The 17,015-nt window shown below is 53.3% G+C and overlaps 4 protein-coding genes across 4 annotated transcripts; 2 read left to right on the forward strand and 2 right to left on the reverse strand.

The window, feature by feature from the left end:
• Window positions 1–2,639: 2,639 nt before the first annotated feature.
• B0T26DRAFT_718084 (heterokaryon incompatibility protein-domain-containing protein) lies at window positions 2,640–6,008 on the forward strand. The gene is made up of 2 exons (XM_060442359.1): window positions 2,640–2,814; window positions 2,878–6,008. The coding sequence occupies exons 1-2, from the start codon at window positions 2,764–2,766 to the stop codon at window positions 5,776–5,778; spliced, it is 2,952 nt and encodes a 983-aa protein (XP_060294993.1). The 5' UTR covers window positions 2,640–2,763; the 3' UTR covers window positions 5,779–6,008.
• A 2,912-nt stretch (window positions 6,009–8,920) lies between these two features.
• Window positions 8,921–9,880, reverse strand: B0T26DRAFT_804394 (uncharacterized protein; the record flags this gene model as incomplete). The annotated part of the gene is made up of 1 exon (XM_060447129.1): window positions 8,921–9,880. One exon carries the CDS (start codon window positions 9,878–9,880, stop codon window positions 8,921–8,923), a length of 960 nt encoding a protein of 319 aa, XP_060294994.1.
• Window positions 9,881–12,853: 2,973 nt separating this feature from the next.
• Window positions 12,854–13,343, reverse strand: B0T26DRAFT_718091 (uncharacterized protein). The gene has a single exon (XM_060442360.1). It carries the CDS (start codon window positions 13,165–13,167, stop codon window positions 12,907–12,909), a length of 261 nt encoding a protein of 86 aa, XP_060294995.1. The 5' UTR covers window positions 13,168–13,343; the 3' UTR covers window positions 12,854–12,906.
• A 1,765-nt stretch (window positions 13,344–15,108) lies between these two features.
• B0T26DRAFT_718092 (uncharacterized protein) lies at window positions 15,109–15,948 on the forward strand (the record flags this gene model as incomplete). Its single annotated transcript, XM_060442361.1, has 1 exon — window positions 15,109–15,948. A coding segment is annotated over exon 1 (800 nt), but the record flags the coding sequence as incomplete, so codon positions are not given.
• Between the last annotated feature and the right edge of the window lie 1,067 nt (window positions 15,949–17,015).

The raw sequence follows: 17,015 nt of genomic DNA on the forward strand, positions 1-17,015 counted from the left end.
GTAAAGAGGGATTTTCTTTTGGAAGAAGAAAGGAGGGTGGGCTTATTGTTGCTTATGATCGGAGTTGCCGGCGCATTGAATTGTCTGTCTAGGCTAGAAGAAAGGTTCAAAGGACGAAGACGAAGGCCTCCTAATATAGACCCTGTAGCCCTGCGCCTCCTGCCGCCGCCTCCGCCGCTTATAGTTCTGTTGGTTCAACTAACACACAAAGGTCAAACGTAAGATGACGGAATAAGCGGACTGTGGCTTGAAGAGTGGCTCAAATCTGGGCGACACTTAGCTTTGATCCCTAACAAATGTATGTGTTTCGACGAAATCTCTGCCCCTGTCATCTAATTTCCCACCCTACAACTTCAAAACACCATAACTTCAAAACACTAACGTCCATGATATGCGAGTTAGCCATGATAAGCGAGTTGGCCACCTTAACGAGATTTGGTGGGGCACAAGCAAAAAGATGTTAGTAAATTGTTAGTGATCTTATCAATTTCTTATCGCATTTGGCTGCGCACGCTACCCGGTCTCGTTAAGGTGGCCAACTTGCTTATCATGGCTAACTCGCTTATCAAATACGTTATAACTTCAAGAGGCTACAATTTCAAAACGCCACAACTTCAAAACGCTACAACTTCAAGACGCTACAACTTCAAAACGCCACAACTTCAAAACACCACAACTTCAAAACACCACAACTTCAAAACACCACAACTTCAAAACACCGACTATGACGGCCCGCATAGGAAGTCAAAGATTAAACGCATTAACGAATGTGGATTTAAAGCTAAGGAAGGAAAAGAAGGAAGCTATCGCAGGGACTGCGTAAGGCGCGGGAAAATAGGTGGTGGCGCAGGGCACGTAGTGGGCACGTGCATGGACCGCACTCTGAATACAATGCAGCCAATAGAATCAATCCTGTCATGTGTCTGGCGACCGTGGCACCGACGAGGAGGACGTTTCGGTACGGGAGGCCGTGACGATACGACGAGGGCTGTACCGTTACGGGAGGTAGGTATATGGGTCAGTTTTTCACCACTATCTGTCAAGTTGGGCACCCAAAGAGGCCCCTTGGTCAAGCGGTCTGGAGGTGCGCACGCCCTGCTGCATTCTCGCGACTATGAAAACGTTCGCCGTGCCCCTGCGTTGGTAGGGAGGTAGGCCATCAGTTTTTTTAAGGTCTTCGGTTCGAACCAAAGTGTTCCCGGGCCTGAGCTTTTGCCTTTTTAATATTTTTTAACATTTGCACCCTTCTGCAAAACTCCTTTTTCTATTCTCGACCAAATACGGTCACAACTGCAAAACACCAGAACTTCATCACCAAAAAGGGCGCGGTACTGCTGCTCAAAGGGTCGGACCATGTCGGACCGTCGCGAGTAGCCATTGAAGCTGCAATATTTGCTATTGAGCAGGGCGCTTCGCAGAAGGACGCCGCTGTTGGATCACCAGGTACCGGTACTGGAATTAACAGGGCGCGCTGCGCGCCGTATACTGGTGGTTCAAGTGTTGGATTTCGTTGTCGATGTGTATCTCTAAGAAGGAAGGTGGAAGTGGCCGCAGGCCACTTATTTAGGTTCGGTAGCCCTGCCCCCTGCCCCTCCACAGCCACATGTGGCTGCTTGCGCCTCCACCGCCACATCTGCGGCTGACTAGCGCGTTGTTCCAACAGCCGCCAGTTGCATGGCATCCCTGCCTCGACCCTCTCCAAACGCATCCATGGCGCAGAAAATCGAGCAAAAAGTAAACAGACGGGAAGAGTAAACAGACGGGAAGAGTAAACTGACGGAAAGAAATGTCTCCGATGCGCAGGAAAGCTTCCTAGCTAGCCGGCTGGGGCCTTAGTGAGGCTGGCACGAAAAAGATGGTGGGCGAGCGATATGTGCATCGCTTCCTACGCCGCAACCCGGCGGTAAGAATGAAGAATTCGGCCTTGTTGGAATCCTCTCGCATCACAGGCTCTACTCGTGAGGCTTACGAAGACTTCTACAAGCGCCTGGCCTTCTAGATCAAGGATAAAAGGTCAAACCGGCCAACATGGACGAGCACAGCATGCAGGAGCTTGGCAGTATGACTACTCAACAACAGGATGGAGCAACGCCAAAATCGCTTTAAAATGGCTCAAGGAGGTCTACCTGATCCAAAAAATGCCCCAAACGCCAGGCGAATGGCGTGTATTGATCCTTGAACATTCGAGTCACATGGACGAAGATGGAATGAGAAATTTGCACGTATTCAGGACATTAACAACGCCCAAAAAGCCAGTCAAATGCCCCCCAAGCGGAAAAGACCGGCCCGGGCACCAAATCAGCCACATGCAGTCGAAGAAGCCCGGGAAATAATCGCCCGTGGGCTAGAGCAATGCGGAGAGGCTGAAGAAGAGGATTGAGTACTTTTTGGCTAGTTATTTTGTGTAGAAATGGATGATTTGCGCCCGTGGGGTGGTGTGGGCATGGTGTGGGTCAATTTCGTTGATGGGCGATTTCGTTGTTGGGTCGGCTCTTCTACTCGAGTAGGCCAGTTGGCTGGTGTGCGCCACCGTAAGCATGCAAACGGCTTCTTCCGGCACTCGGGTGTCGGAGGCCTGAAGCTGCAGGGGTCAGGTGAGTGCCACGCGAATTTCAGGATTCGGTATTTGGGGCTGTGTTCTTCGACACAGCCCCCCATAATGCGGTGTGATATCAGCATCGCGAGCCCGGTTATTCCAACTCTCCCCTTCTTGCTTCTGCGTCATCTCATCTTTCACGATTTGCTGGAGAACTGCGGCTTGTAATGGATTCCACATCCTCGACCTTGGCTGGGGATGGACAAGATGAAAGCGAGGTAAGAAAGCCCAGCCTCTTTTTACCGAGGGAAATATTGCTAATGCCCGAGGGTGAAAAAAAGCTCTGCCCAAGGTGCTTGGAGCTCGAACTGGCGCCCGAAAAATTCATCATCGACAACGCCCCTGGGGCTCCTTCACACCGCGCCTTGACATACCGCCCCAGAAGCGGTGGGTCGCCTTTTGCAAACTTCAGTTTGATGCAGCAGCTCAACTCGGGCGCTGGTCCAAGGAGGCTTGGAACCCTCAGCCAACTTCGCGATAACCGGAACTGCCCTCTATGCATTTTGATCGTCAGTGCCATCGAGAGATATGGAAGCCAACCGAGAGAGAACAGCAAACAGGACTGCATCTGTTACTGGGAGTGGAGCGTTGATGGACGACAGACTCGGCCAGGCTTTCAGCAACGCTCGAATGCTACTCGGCGGCTTCGGATCTCGTGGTCTTTCTCGCTCCCTACCACCAATACCGATGAAATACCGAGAAGTAGTAGTAGTGGTAGTACTAGTAGCAAACCCGAGCCTCCAACAAGGGAGCATCCCCAGCACGAGGTCTACCTGCTTTTTGTGCAACCAAAAAACAGTAGGGTCCAGGCCTCCAACGCGCTCGACATCCTCGATCCAGGCAAGGAGTTCCAGGGGCGCGATTTCAGCCACGGCGGCATCCAAGCCTTGATAACGAAATGGATTGACATCTGCGAGCATAAACACGGGGCCACGTGCGGGCCGATCGAAGGAATCGTGGCCTTTCATCATCTCATGCAGCAGACCTCGTTTGGCGTCATCGACGTGGTTAAACTCCAGCTGACCGAACTTCCATATGACGGCGACATCTCGCACCCGCATCGATATGTCGCGCTTAGCTACGTCTGGGGTCCTCGGCGGCCTGGAGACGGAGACCATCGGACTCTGCGGAACAATATATACGACAGGATCCGACGCGGCGGCCTCGACGGACAAGTGTTTGACATGCTGCCGCGGACAATCCGGGATGCCATCCGGCTGGTCCGGGATCTGGGAGAGCGGTATCTGTGGATCGACTCTCTGTGCATCGTCCAAGATAGCGACACCTCTTGGCAGCAGAATGCCAAGAACATGGACCTCATCTACGGAAACGCCCACTTTACCATCTGCGCAGCCGACGGCGGCGACGCCGATGTCGGACTCGTTGCCGCGGGGTTTGGAGCTGACAAGTCTCCTGATGCACTGCTCAAGGAGACGATTCTCCCCGGCTTGGAACTGCTCGTGTCGAGGCCCTTGGAGGAAGTCGTCCACAGCTCGACGTGGAACAGCCGCGCATGGACTTTCCAGGAACGCATCCTCTCGCGACGGTGTCTCGTGTTTGTCGAAGGGCGAGTTTACTTCCAGTGCCGCGGAGCCAACATGTCGCAGGACGTGTACCCGGGGGGCTTGGGCAACGAGGAAGTCTGGTCCCTCGACTGGCGAGACTCCCCCCTGCGGACGCTGCGCGACGCCAAAGAGCGGCCCATCTGGTTCTACATGAAGTGTGTCTCGCTGTATACCGGCCGACGCCTGACGCTCCCCAAGGACATTATACCGGCCTTCACCGGCGTGTCTCAGCTCATGGCGCGGTATATGGGCGCCCCGTTTTTCTACTGTCTGCCCGCGTCCCACTTTGACTTTGCTCTACTATGGCAGCCTAGCAGGGCGCAGAAGCGACGAGCGCGCGAGGCGTGGCCAAAGACCACCAAGGCAGAGGGCACCTTGAGAGATGACTGGTTCGACCACGAGGAGTTTCCCTCGTGGTCGTGGGCAGGATGGATGGACCGTGAGGACCCCCAGAAGGGCGCACACGTCACGTACGACGCCAAATTTCTCGACGGATGCCTCATCAATATCCACGACTGGTTGATAAACAGAACATGGATCGACTGGAACATACGCGACGGCGACGGCAACATCAAGAATGTGTGGAACGACTACTCCGAGACCATCCGGAATCGCCAGCAGCCACGCCAGCCCGAGACTGATAGGATAGGCGGCCGTTGGTCGGGCTATCAGCCAATAACGTCTGAGTCTGCGCAGCAAGAGCGTGAGCGCGTTGCTCGCGAACAGGAGATACGTGTCCGAGCCGAGCATGAACGAGAGTTTATTCAGCGGGAAAGACGTGAGCAAGAACTGAGAGTGGTCGGACGGGGAAGGCATGGACAAGAACGACAACGGCAGCTTGAGCAACCGCCCGAGCCGTCTCCCGGGAGGGAGGTCGTCATCAACATAAACAATGAGTTATACCAGCCGCCGAGCCCGGAGCGGCCGAGTAGTAGGTATTCGGATAGAGAAGGAGGAGGTTTCAGCGACAGCCAAAGCTACAGAAGCATGAATTATGAGCCTCGCGTCCGAATAACAGAGAGAGTGATAGCGCCGCCGCCACCACTACCACCACCAGAGGTTCCCTGTCCACCCTTAACGGACCGCTATGGCCGCCCTATCCGCTACCCCAACATGGACCGACGCCTTGCCGCAACCATCGCTGACAATCCATTTGGAATAAGGCAGAGCCAGCAGCGCGTGGCCGACGCATCGTTCACTCTCCCAATCCTCCAGTTCCACACATGGAGCTCTAATTTCTACGTCTTGGACTCTGGCTCAGAACAAAACTTCTCCGAGACTCTGGGGGAAGGCCTAGCTCGTTGCCACGTAGCCGACCAGAGCCACGACTGGTGCGGGACGGTGGTCTTGGACAGGGAGTGGACCGCGGCGCACGGCGGCACCCTGTGCCGGTTCATTGCCCTGTCCGAGGCCAAATCGTTCACTGCTGACGAGTGTACCCATTGGGCGCACTACATCGCCAAGGACAGGGACGAGATCGAGTGGGATTTGTTCCACGTGCTGCTAGTGACGTATAATAACCGCCGGCTATTGTGGGAGAGGGTCGGCGTGGGCAAGGTGCTGCAGCAGGCTTTCGATATGACCAAGGAGAGTTGGACGGAGATATTGCTTGGGTAGTTGGTGACTAGAGAGCATATGACGAAATACTAGCACGCATATTTTCCGCTGAGGGGTTCTTAATCTCAGTCGGAAATATAATTATTTTCGAAAAGCAGACAGACGGCGATCTGACAAACAAAGTAACCTCTGAGCTGCCTCCATCAGGAAGGGCGGCCGCGAGCTTGATTTCAAGTACTATTTGTAATTAGTAATTAGTAGCAGCTTTGTGTATCGGGATTGTGTTGAGCTTGACAGGAGACAATGCGGATGATGAATAGATTCCCTATGTCAATGCCGTACCTGTGACCTGCGGTTATTGGTCAAAATATTTCTGCTAATATAATGCCTACAGGTGTAGATTGGCAATTCCGGCGACATTCTCGAACACGTCCTCTTGCTTGGGATTCCCTCCCGGTACCTATGATCTTTTCGTTCCTTGCGCCTAAACGCCAAAGGGCTAAACAATGCTAACACCATTCTCACTCAGCACACGATGGCGTTTGAGGCGGTATCGGGATGGTTAGACGCAAAAGAAGGAAGTAGTAGTAACTTACACCTTACTTAGCCGCTTCTTGTTCCCTCCCTCTTCATTATCTACGTCGAAAGTCCGTCGCCGCTTCCGGCGCCTATGCTGTGCTGTGTTAGGTATAGTATCTTCAGCAGCGGCGGAGACTTCTTGGGGAAAGCGCACGCGCTTCCAAGCGCGGTGCTCCTTCTCCTCGTCTTCCTCGGATATCCCGCGCCGCTTCCTCCTATATAGCGTAGCTGGAAGGATTTCGGCGAACAGCAGTGGTGATGCACGAAAAGTGTAGATAGCTTCATTTCGTAGAGCGCTGGTGGGAGCCCAACTAATGGCGTTTGGCGCTAGCTGGACGCATACTCGCGCTGGCGCACGAGCCATATTCGCACGTGATACTAGCGGGGTCTATGGTTTCCAACTTTTCATGCCCCGCGCCCACCAAGCTTAGAACAATGATCACTTTTTACACCTTTTTTGCATCCCTTTCGGTTTTACCGCTTCAAGTGGTGTCGGGAGCCAGTCTACATGGCGTGGCCTCCGCGACCGGTCTGGTACTATCACTAGTTCCTATAGACCAACCCCGGCGTTAATATCAGTACTACCTTTGTCTTTACCTTTGTTGTTATCGCCGTCGTTGACGCTACCATTAGAGGCGGCTCCCTTCAACTAGGCCTTTCACCTCTCTTTAACCTCCATGGGCCACAAGGCGAGAACTAAATCAAAAGGATGCAAGCTTACAACAATTAGATCCTGGCTGGTCGTGGTAGTGGTTGGGCTGCCTGGCCGCGATGTTACAGCCAGCGATGGCTGTATGTAGGGACGTTACGACTTGAACATTTTTGCCGGATTTCAGGCGCGGCGAGGGACTGTTGTGACGTAAAAGGATATATGGGGTCTCTTCGCCTATGGAGATTCGGATAGTAATAGGGTATTGGAGGACTTTGTCGATATCGGGGCGCTGCTTATGGTTGTTTGCTACCCACTCGTATCTTACTAGCCTGTCCCCAAGAAGGGAAGGCATTGAAGCTCTACGAAGTGAAATACTCGCAATATATATAACCTCTAGCCAGCGACGCGCACGCACTATTATAATCCCTAGCCATTCTGTTACTAGTATTCTAATCCCATAAGACTGACAGAGTTAATAATTCCGGGCACAGTTATATGCTGGTGGTACATGCCGGGCTTTCCAACCCACGTCACCATTCTTAGAATCATACCCAGAGGACCACGATATAGGCCCCCTCGACCCATCTCTGCGGGCCTACGGTACATTGAGAAACGTCTCTCCTACTAATGAAACACAAATGAAAGTTATTGCCAGCATTGCTAACGGTATGACCGAATACCCTGTCAAGTGTGTTGAATACAGCGAAGTTAGACCAGAATGCAGGCCGAAAGGTGTCGATTGTATGTAGCTGCTGTTGTGTTGTCAAAGTCTGCATTCTGTTCAGGGGCTTCCCAGGGCAGGTTTTGCAGCGAGCCATGCCCGCCGATGGGACTCATAGGTCTCAGGCCATCGCCCGTGTGTCTATTAGTGACCAATAAGAGTGAACAACGGGAAGGAGTTTGGCGGCGGCTGAGCCTGAGTTGCGGCCAAAAGCGACCAAACAGCGCCTACTCTCTGCCATTCTAGTCTAGAGCTATCCACAATACTGGAAAAGTCTCCGTCTAGGCCGTACCGGCCAGCAATTTTCCGTACCAGCAATGACTGGGAGGCGGAGAGCAAGGACGTACAATGTGGAACGAGGGAAGAGACATAGGAGGCAAAAATAAGGCAGATTAATGCCATGGAAGATTTTGGACTGGATCTCATTTTGGGCTCTTTTTCTTAGAGGACAATTTCACTCCCCTTCGGTTAGAGTTGAAGTCTTTTGAGCTCTGTTATGACACAGCCTCCTTAAATGGCGGCCAGTTTGAACAAGGATGAAGCAAGGCTGATTATCGCCTGATCAACCCTGATCTAAAGCGGTAAGGTGTCACGGCAAGTGCAGACAACTCTGGAATAGTGGGCCCGACCCGGACCCCACTAGACTAGATGGCCCGTGCACCCCACGTCCTATTTCCCTGCGCCCTGCCCAAGCTTTAGAAACTTCCTTTCTTCTTTCTTTCCTTAGCTTTAGATTCTACGAATACAGCGACCATATTGCAGCCTTGTCTCATGCAGTTGACTGTGCGGTGATATAAGGGACGATGTGGTCTAGTAGGGGTTATGTTGTCTCGACTCGTAGCGAATACAGTATTAGGGCTACGTGAAAGGTCCTTCATCTTCAAAGTATCCTTGTAGTCTATATGTGGAAATTGTTGATGTATTTGCTCGCACAAGTATTTGCTCGTACAATATCACCTACAACTACATTAGTCTTCGACGGAATATCCACATGCTTCTATGAAATACAATCTTCCGTCCCCTCCCTGGTGTAGAGATTCTTCAGCAAAAGCAACATGTTTGGTATCATGTCAATCGAAGGGAGAGCATGAAAAGGTAGGCAAGGCATGTGGCATTTTATATCGGACACAGCTCGATCTGGGAGATGGTTTCAATTTCATGGTATTGCTATGAAATGCCGCTTCGATTAAAGACTGGCGAATTCTGTGTCGAGGCACTATGAGGAAACAACTCATTGGAATGACTGTCCTTCAAGCTTTGAACGACTTTGTGTCAATGACCAAGACCTTCCCGCCCTCAACGTCGGTTCCGTTGACAGGTCCTCCTAGACCGCCATTCGTGACGACGTAAAGCATGTGCTCATTGCCGCTTCTTCTGTCGAACTGACAAGCAGTCGCCCCAGCAATCTCCAACGAATCTAGTTTCCCAGCAACGGTCACAAGCCCACCCTCTGCCTTTGCCACTGTGAGAGTGTTGAGGGGGTTTTGTGTGATCCAGGCGCCATCGTCGCCGTCGAAGCAGAAATCATCGCCTACGAGCCCCTGGTGCAGAATCTCGGCGCCTCCAGTGGCTTTGCCGTCCTTGTGGATTCTCATCCGGCAGAACAATGCCTTGGAAGTGTTGGTCCAGTAGAGGTATTCTTTGTGGACCGCAATACCGTTAATGGCGATGGGTAGCGTAGGATTCTCGGGGTTCTGCATCTCGTCTACTTGTATCATCATCTCATGCGTCGCGTTGACGAGGTCAATCTTGAATACGGCACCGGCTTCGCAGTCGGCAGCAAGGATCGTCTGTTCAGATCTTGAAAGCAGCTCCATTCCGTTTGGGAGGCCGATCTTGTCGAGCTTCATGACCTCCTCGACCACCGCCCTGCCATCGCTTTCGAAATTGGTCATGTCTATTTCCCACAGCTTGTACGACCCTGTCTGGTTGACCATAGTGCTGAGATTGAAATTGCCCCCGGCAACGTAGAACTTGTCGTGCTCTACCTCAATGATGCCGGCCAATCCTGACACGTCGGAGAATCTGTGGATCAGAACGGTTTTGGAGCCGTCGGCGGGATCGACAAGGAAGACTTCAGGTGCAGAAGAAAGGGTGACGAGAATCTGCCCATTGGATCGCACCGCGAGATTTTCGATCCATGAAGGCAAGGGGAACTGGTGGACCACCCGAGAGGGAAGAAGGGGGCTGGGAATGCGGATTTCGGCCATAGTAACGAGTCTAGCCTGCAAATCTTTTCGGCGACGGGAAAAACGCGGTAGGAATGCGTTGGTGCCTGAAGAGATTAGCACTGAGATAAATTGAGATCTCAAGCAGCTTTTCTCCTTAGATCCCTCAACAGTAACAGATATTCAAGCCACAGCAGTTGAAGCAAGCTTGCAAGGGGAGTTTCGTATAGTGCACTAAGCGGAGTTTCGTATAGTGCATCAAGCGGGAGCTTTTCTGTTGCAGTTACTCAGAATTCTTACGAACCCCCGTAGGCTAAGCGACTTTTATATGTCTTTCTAGCCCCCAAGTGGGGGAATTGAGGGCGGCTGCACTAGCCGTTTCGACCATAGATTCACCTCTTGGATGAATTTGTCAGTACGCGCTTCAAAATCGTCGTGCGTCGGCTCTCTGGCATCGCTGTCGGCTGGTTAAGGGGGGCCGGCTCGGATAGGCACCACTCCGGTAGCGATTCGTTATCTTTTGCTCGGGGGTCGGGATCAAAGAGTGACTGCGGCTAAGCTAGCCTTTTTGGTAAACGCTGGGGCGCGGCAGTTTTGAGCGGGCAGCTTGGTTGGTGGGGTGGATGTCACGTAGATATCTCAGGCTCTCCTGGTCTTTAGTGTATATGCCCCGCAAGGAATGTGGGGGTTGAGTGACCGCGGCTACGCTAACCCTTCCGGGCGCCTCACTGGCAGCTGCTGGGATATTGAACCTTCCAATTCCTGCTTGCTTCTTACGAGAGGGGAAAAAAAGAGGGCCGGAATGACAGCAAGACACTATACGGATATATTCCGTTGCTAGCCAGCCTAGGCTCGGTGTGGGTTACGTAGATGCGGATATCTAGCCACGGCGAATGAGTTGAAGCGGACTAGGCCATGTGCTATTGCTTGAGTATCTGCTGAGGTAAGGTGGGTATCCCGAATATGTCAGCTCAGTTCGCTCGGGGATGATGACTACTCAGCCAAATCGGGCAGGGGGCGATGGGATGTGGACATACTTTGACCTTCTTCCTCCCTTTCCCCCTCCCTTTCCCCCTCCCTTGCTTGAACAGTGCGTTTACCCATAACATCGGCTTTCTCCGCAAATGGTGCAAAAAAACAATTCACTACGCTGGGGGCACGCTCATACTCGTACAGCAATGGAGATAGCCAGAAGCGGTCAGGCGGTTGACAAAAAGAGACGAACTCATTACTTGAAGGTACATCACTGGAGGCTGTCACGGCACGGTACCGTAGGCGCTGTGAGCAGGCCTACGGGTGCATGACCATACTATAACTTACTACAGATTGCAGCTTGGCAGCTTGCAATTCTGGCATCCGTTTGGAAGGTGTGGTGCAGCGGTAGTAGGTGCTGAGCCCCGCCGTCACAGAGGTCAGATTTGCATATATATCTAGGTATCTCTATGTAGTGGCTGTTACCACCCTGTCATACGACCTTCGCCCTCTAACAAGTCTTGCATCCGCAAAATGCATCCGCCTTACTATGGAATCTACGTACTCATTGATTTTCGCTTGACTCAGTCGCCTCCATGCTTCAACTGCCAGGCCCATAATATTCGCATCAATTCGAAGATTGGCACGGATATACTGCTTTACAGCCCTCCAGCAATTCCCAATTGGCGATAAACCTGGAGAGGCGGGGTATTGAAGTAATGCTTCAATCCGTGGTCTTGCTTCCACTACTTCACGATATTCCCACGCTTCGAATTTCCACCTCCATACCCTGAATCTCCGCCTTCTTCCAGCACGAAAACATCGCCACGGAGAAGCTAAGGACTAACAACCTTCTCCAGAATCTCGTCGCGATAGGTCTATAAGCGATCTTTCTATTAGTATTTGTTGGGACTTCGCAAAAATGCATCTCGGACTTGAAATTCCATCCGACGGCCGCCCAGACGTGATATCTTCGGATTTCGGTTCCCGCCGCTGGTTCAGGCTCATGGTAGTGAATATAATCTGGAAAATAACGCTCCCCTGGCTTCCTGATAATCCGAATCTTTCCTTCGGAAAAGAGTCCAAAATGGTATTCATCTAGCTACCGGATATCGTACCAGTCCTCTGGATGAGGACGATATTGAAGCGCGAGCTTGGCGGCTTGGATGCGGCGGTTGGCACTTAATGGAGAAACAAATCCTTTTTCGCAAGCGATGCATTTTCGGTATTTCAAGGTCCCCATCGCTCGCTCAATCGTCCTTGCGGATACGTGGATACAAGTCATTAGGCCTAGACCTTGCCAAGTTAAGATGCGCGCCTGGAAGCCATACTGCCAGATGACTTCCTCCATTCGATGTAGGTCCTCGGCCGAGATGATATGCTTCCGGCCCCGTGTTTCGTGATCTGGATGCCTCCGGTCCTTGGCATTGCGTAGGATCTGCCAGCCCTGGGTTTTACTGCGGATGCCGAACTCTTTGAAAAGATCAGTGTGGAAGTACTGGGCGTGGTGGTCGAGGAATGCAGCTGTTCCAATGAGGTGCGCCTTCACTGGCGTCGGGTAATGCGGTGCCATGATGGCAGTGATGGTGGTGATGGACTGGCGGTGTGGTGCCAACAGTGGTGGTGTGAGTCGAATGCCATCGAATATTGTAAAATTGGTAGTGTCTGCTAGTGTAAAGCCACCCGCACAGACCAATCCGTCTTTGCAGTTCGGTTATTTTGCCAACCGCTTGGCGGTCTAATTAGTAGCCTATAACTCTGCACGTCTAAGTTGGACGGTCTCTAGGGACACCAGGCCGGTCCGTGAAGCCTCCTTAGTACAGAGCAGCATAGCTACCATGCTCTCTCTCTTTCTATTGCTGCGCATCTCCCCATCTTCCTCTTTACCAGCGACGCCTTTCTCACCTGTCCAACTCTCGGTTCTGCCGTAAGCCTGTCATGGCACCCACCGTCGCCATCGCCCCTCTGCAACCTCAGCGCAGCCATCGCCGGCCCGGGCGTCTGGGACATCGTCTTCAACTCGTTATCGTCTTTATTTCGTCATCGTCTTCAACTCGTCATGTCTTCAACTCGTCATCGTCATCGTCATGGTCATCTCAGTCTCGGACAACACCCGGAGGAGGCGCGCGCAACTGGTACGACATGCCCCCATGTTCGCCCAGAGGAGTATGTCCGCGCCCCACCGGGATACGAGCTCGTCTTTGTCGAGCTGGTGCGTCTTGCTTTTCTTGGGATATTCCCTCAGACGCCTCATTGTGTTTGCTCCCGCAACCAAGCCGTTGGTTTGTTTCGGTCGGCCTCTGAGATCTGGCAGTGATGGCAACGGAAAAGACTGGCGGTCGTGCTGACGCCTCCATTCTGGAAATAAAGACAGATCCAGCGCCACCACAAACGCACGCCGTACGCGGCCAACGCCTTCCCTGTCGAGCCGTACCGATGGAACTGCGACGACGCACAACTGTATTTCTACGGAGCTGCTACTGACGCTCCTGCACGCCAACCTCGGGACACCTTGCCGAAACCCGCAGTCCCCATGTACTGGCAGACGGATAACGCTACTGCAAACCCGTCCGTCGAGTCGGCCGGCGGCTGGCGAGGCAGGTGCCAGTTGCCGCAGCTGACGGCCGGCGGGCTAGCAGGCGCGTGGCAGCACGGTGTCGATCTATACCGAGCGTACGGAACGGTGCCGGGTTCCTGCCGCCGCGGCTGGGAGGGAAGAGCAACCAGAGCAACCGCGAAGCGTGGTGCCGGCGCGTGCGCCACCGCGTCGCAACAGACGTCATCACCAGACATTTAGCTGGCAGGCATGGTGGCGTCCGGGACGATGCGCGGAGACAGCGACAGCGTAGTGGCGGCGGCCCTGCTGACACGAGCATCCGTCAGCCAAGAGCAACGGAAGCGAGGGCCAAACCGAACACGCAGGGCCAAAATGAACACGCAGGGCCAAACTGAACACGCAGGCCAAACCGAACACGGAGGGAATCTCCATTCCATGGCCCAGCAATTGCCGGTCTGACCTCCGCATATCGTTGTGCCGATGCGTCATTCGGATGCAGCTTAATGCCGCGAGGACGGAGGAGCAGGGAGACAGCGGCGCATGGTTCCCCGAAGATTCGGCGAGCAGAAGGCTGCGAGCCGTGAAGTAATCGGCGAGTCTTGCCCGACCCTGGAAGAATTCCAGCGCCATTGCCATCCTTACGCCTCAATCTAACCAGATGCAGGGAGGCACCTGCAGGGAGATTCAGCTGCTGCAATCTCAATTTCTAGGCTTGGCGCTGCATGGCTTTGGATAGGTCGACGAGACGAGGTGGAGGGTGAGCTGTGGGAGAACCGACCCAATGAGCGAACAGCCTGGACACCCAATTATTGGCTCTGCATTGGCAACATGCAGAAATGAGCTGATTGACTTCCCTCCTTTCCCCAAGGTCAGCCACAATGTCCGACGAGGCTTCTGTCCAGCAGGCACCATAAATGCCAAGAGAACCGACCAAGCACCCAATCTTGTCCCCGAACTACTTCTCACGCACTCGTATGATCTTAGGCCGAAAGCGATCCGTCGACCCCTGACCATTAGCAAACTCCCACGGTTCTATCGTCGCCGCTATAACAAGACACCCGAAAAGCTAACAATGTCCCAATCTCCTCGACACTAGCAGTTCTGTCAGCCATGTCGTCTACAGACACGTCTCCCGCTCCGCAGCACAACCTCCCCTCCTCTGACGACCCAGGCGGCTGTCCCTTTCCGCCTCTTCATCTTGAAGATCCCTTTGCTTGGCTTGACGGGGAACACAGAGGTGAGGATGTCGTCTTTATAGATTGGTCTAGCCACTCCGGAGTCCTAACGATACCATTTCTGTCAAGGGCCGGAATACGTCAGCTACTCCCACTTGTCTAACCTACCCGCGTGCTCCTTCGACTTTGGCCATGAAGGTTATGCAGCGTCCTCCAACTACGGAGGCGAGCTGCTACAAATGACAGCTCCGCTCGGTGAACACGGCATCGTGTTTGCTCGAGGCGACTTTGAGTATTCTCCTTATCTGGCCCTCGCCCGCGGTCAGCGGGAAAGCGCAGGCAAGTCGGCTTTTGGGCTTAAAGTCTCCTCTGTCAAGGCCGAGACTAGGAATCCAGTGAGTTGCATGAGTCCTGCTAACTCGCTTGTCAACCTGGTCTATCTGACATTTCTCCTCGGCAGGAACACCAACGATACCGGCTTTGCTGCATGGTGGAGCGGGGCAGTTACAACTACCGCTGGCCCTTCAACGAGTTCTGCCTGCACCTCGACGGTACAACCGCGGACGAGAAAAGACCTATGACCGGTAATGAGAAATCTATTACTGAGTGTAGCACTTCCGGCAACAGCAGCGGTAGAAACGGCTGGGCGCATCAGCGAACCCATTGTGCAGGCGAGCCCATTCTCTCTCCTGGAGAGAGAAGCACAGATAATTCCTCTCATTGCATCTGTCTAAATGACTGCGAACATGAAACAAATGGAAAGCGCAGCACCTCGATAGGCACCTGCGCGCTCTTGTCTTTTGTCAAAGACGGCAAATTATACCAGCTGCTACGGTTCAAACCCCACAAGGAACTCCCCAGGGTTGTGGGGGACGCCGCCGATTTAACATTGACCATGGAGGGCCCCATGAGGCTTCAATCTTTCAGTGGCCTGAAGGAGAAAGACAGCAAGGCTAGCGAAGTAGGCTTCATGCCTTGCAAAAAGCAGCACCTAGGCTGCTTCTCTGGGGAATTAGCGCCACAGTCGGAATCGGAAATCCACTGGCAAGCGGAGTTGTTCCGGGTCCACACTGGTAACGAGACAGAAATGCCGACGTACTCGAAGGTTCACCTCCAGCCGGGGAAGAAAAAGAGGGATCACTGTTTTCTAACCGACGATGATTTAGAGACGTGGCCGAGTTTCGAGTCCAGACTGGAGCAGATCGATACCACCAAGCCCCACGTCTTTGTCGCATGTTTTCATCTTTTTGAATGTGCGAAGACACCAATCATCAATCACGGCACGTCAGCGACCACCAGCACTCAGAGTTTCTCCCACAATCCTGGTAAAACAACGACCGACGGATCCCAGCCACGCACAGCGGCGGCTGCCGATAAGCCCCTGGACAATACACGTCCGTCAGCGCCCGCAAAGCGGTCTCATACAATGCCAATGGAGACTGCTAACAAGCTCTTTGGTAACGCGGATGGTGGGTCGATTCTTCCGCCGTCGTTCCCGAAGCGGTCTCGATCAGTGCCGACGGGGATTGCTAGCAAGGCCTTGGGTGGTGCGGACGCGATGTATCCGTCAACGTCCGAGACTGCGTTTTATAGGATCCTCTCAGACTATGTTCGCGACGGCCCGACGGATGAACGCGGGACTGGAGCTATGTGGCACTCTATCTTCGACGACAGACAGGCCCGGATGTGGTGCGTATCGGAGCTCTGCGAAGAAAGTATTGTCGGCCGCTGCTTGGAGAAGATTCTCGGTGTCGACCTTGTTCCATCCACCGCGTTCCAACATCATCAGACAGGGACAGCTCACGGTGCGGACGAAGAGTCAACGGGCCTCTCGATCAAATTGGGGTCTCGATATCAGGCTGTTGTGAGCAACGTATTCCTCAAGGCAAACATCGACCTTGACTCGCTATTGTAAGTGCAGTCTAATGCTGTTCGGCAATACCGCTAACAAGACAACAGCTGGAAAGTCAGATTCTTGATTAAAGTCGATCGGCTCCTCTCGGAGGTCATCCGATCCACCCACAAAGGAAATGGCGAGCACCAGGATGGGGGCAATAAAGATGATACTAGACCAGTTGGCCAGAATACGGTCGTTCAACCCGAGCCCGAGCCCGAGCCCGAGCCCAAGCCCTACTCTGGAAAGGGACTACCCAAAGCGGTCATTGCGACGGCTAAAGCGACAGTACTCAGGATTAGACGTGCTATCAGCGAGATCATGGCCTACGTCGTGAGAGCCTTGCTCAGCCGCACTCGACCCCTCCCGGTGCTCTTTCCCGAACGCCCACGAGATGATCCGAACCACTACTACGTCATGATAACAATCTACTACGTCATGAAGCACTATCCCAATTCAGAGTGGAGCTGGGGAGATGGCGGCTGCTTAGGCGGAAAGGCGAGCGAGGCATGGGATTGGACGATACTTGGACAACGGCTGCCTCCCTTGGGAGTCAACGCACTTCCTCGGTGCAGCTAC

The sequence above is a fragment of the Lasiosphaeria miniovina genome, assembly GCF_030549165.1.
Source record: "Lasiosphaeria miniovina strain SMH2392-1A chromosome Unknown B0T26scaffold_5, whole genome shotgun sequence".
Lineage (NCBI taxonomy): Eukaryota > Fungi > Ascomycota > Sordariomycetes > Sordariales > Lasiosphaeriaceae > Lasiosphaeria > Lasiosphaeria miniovina.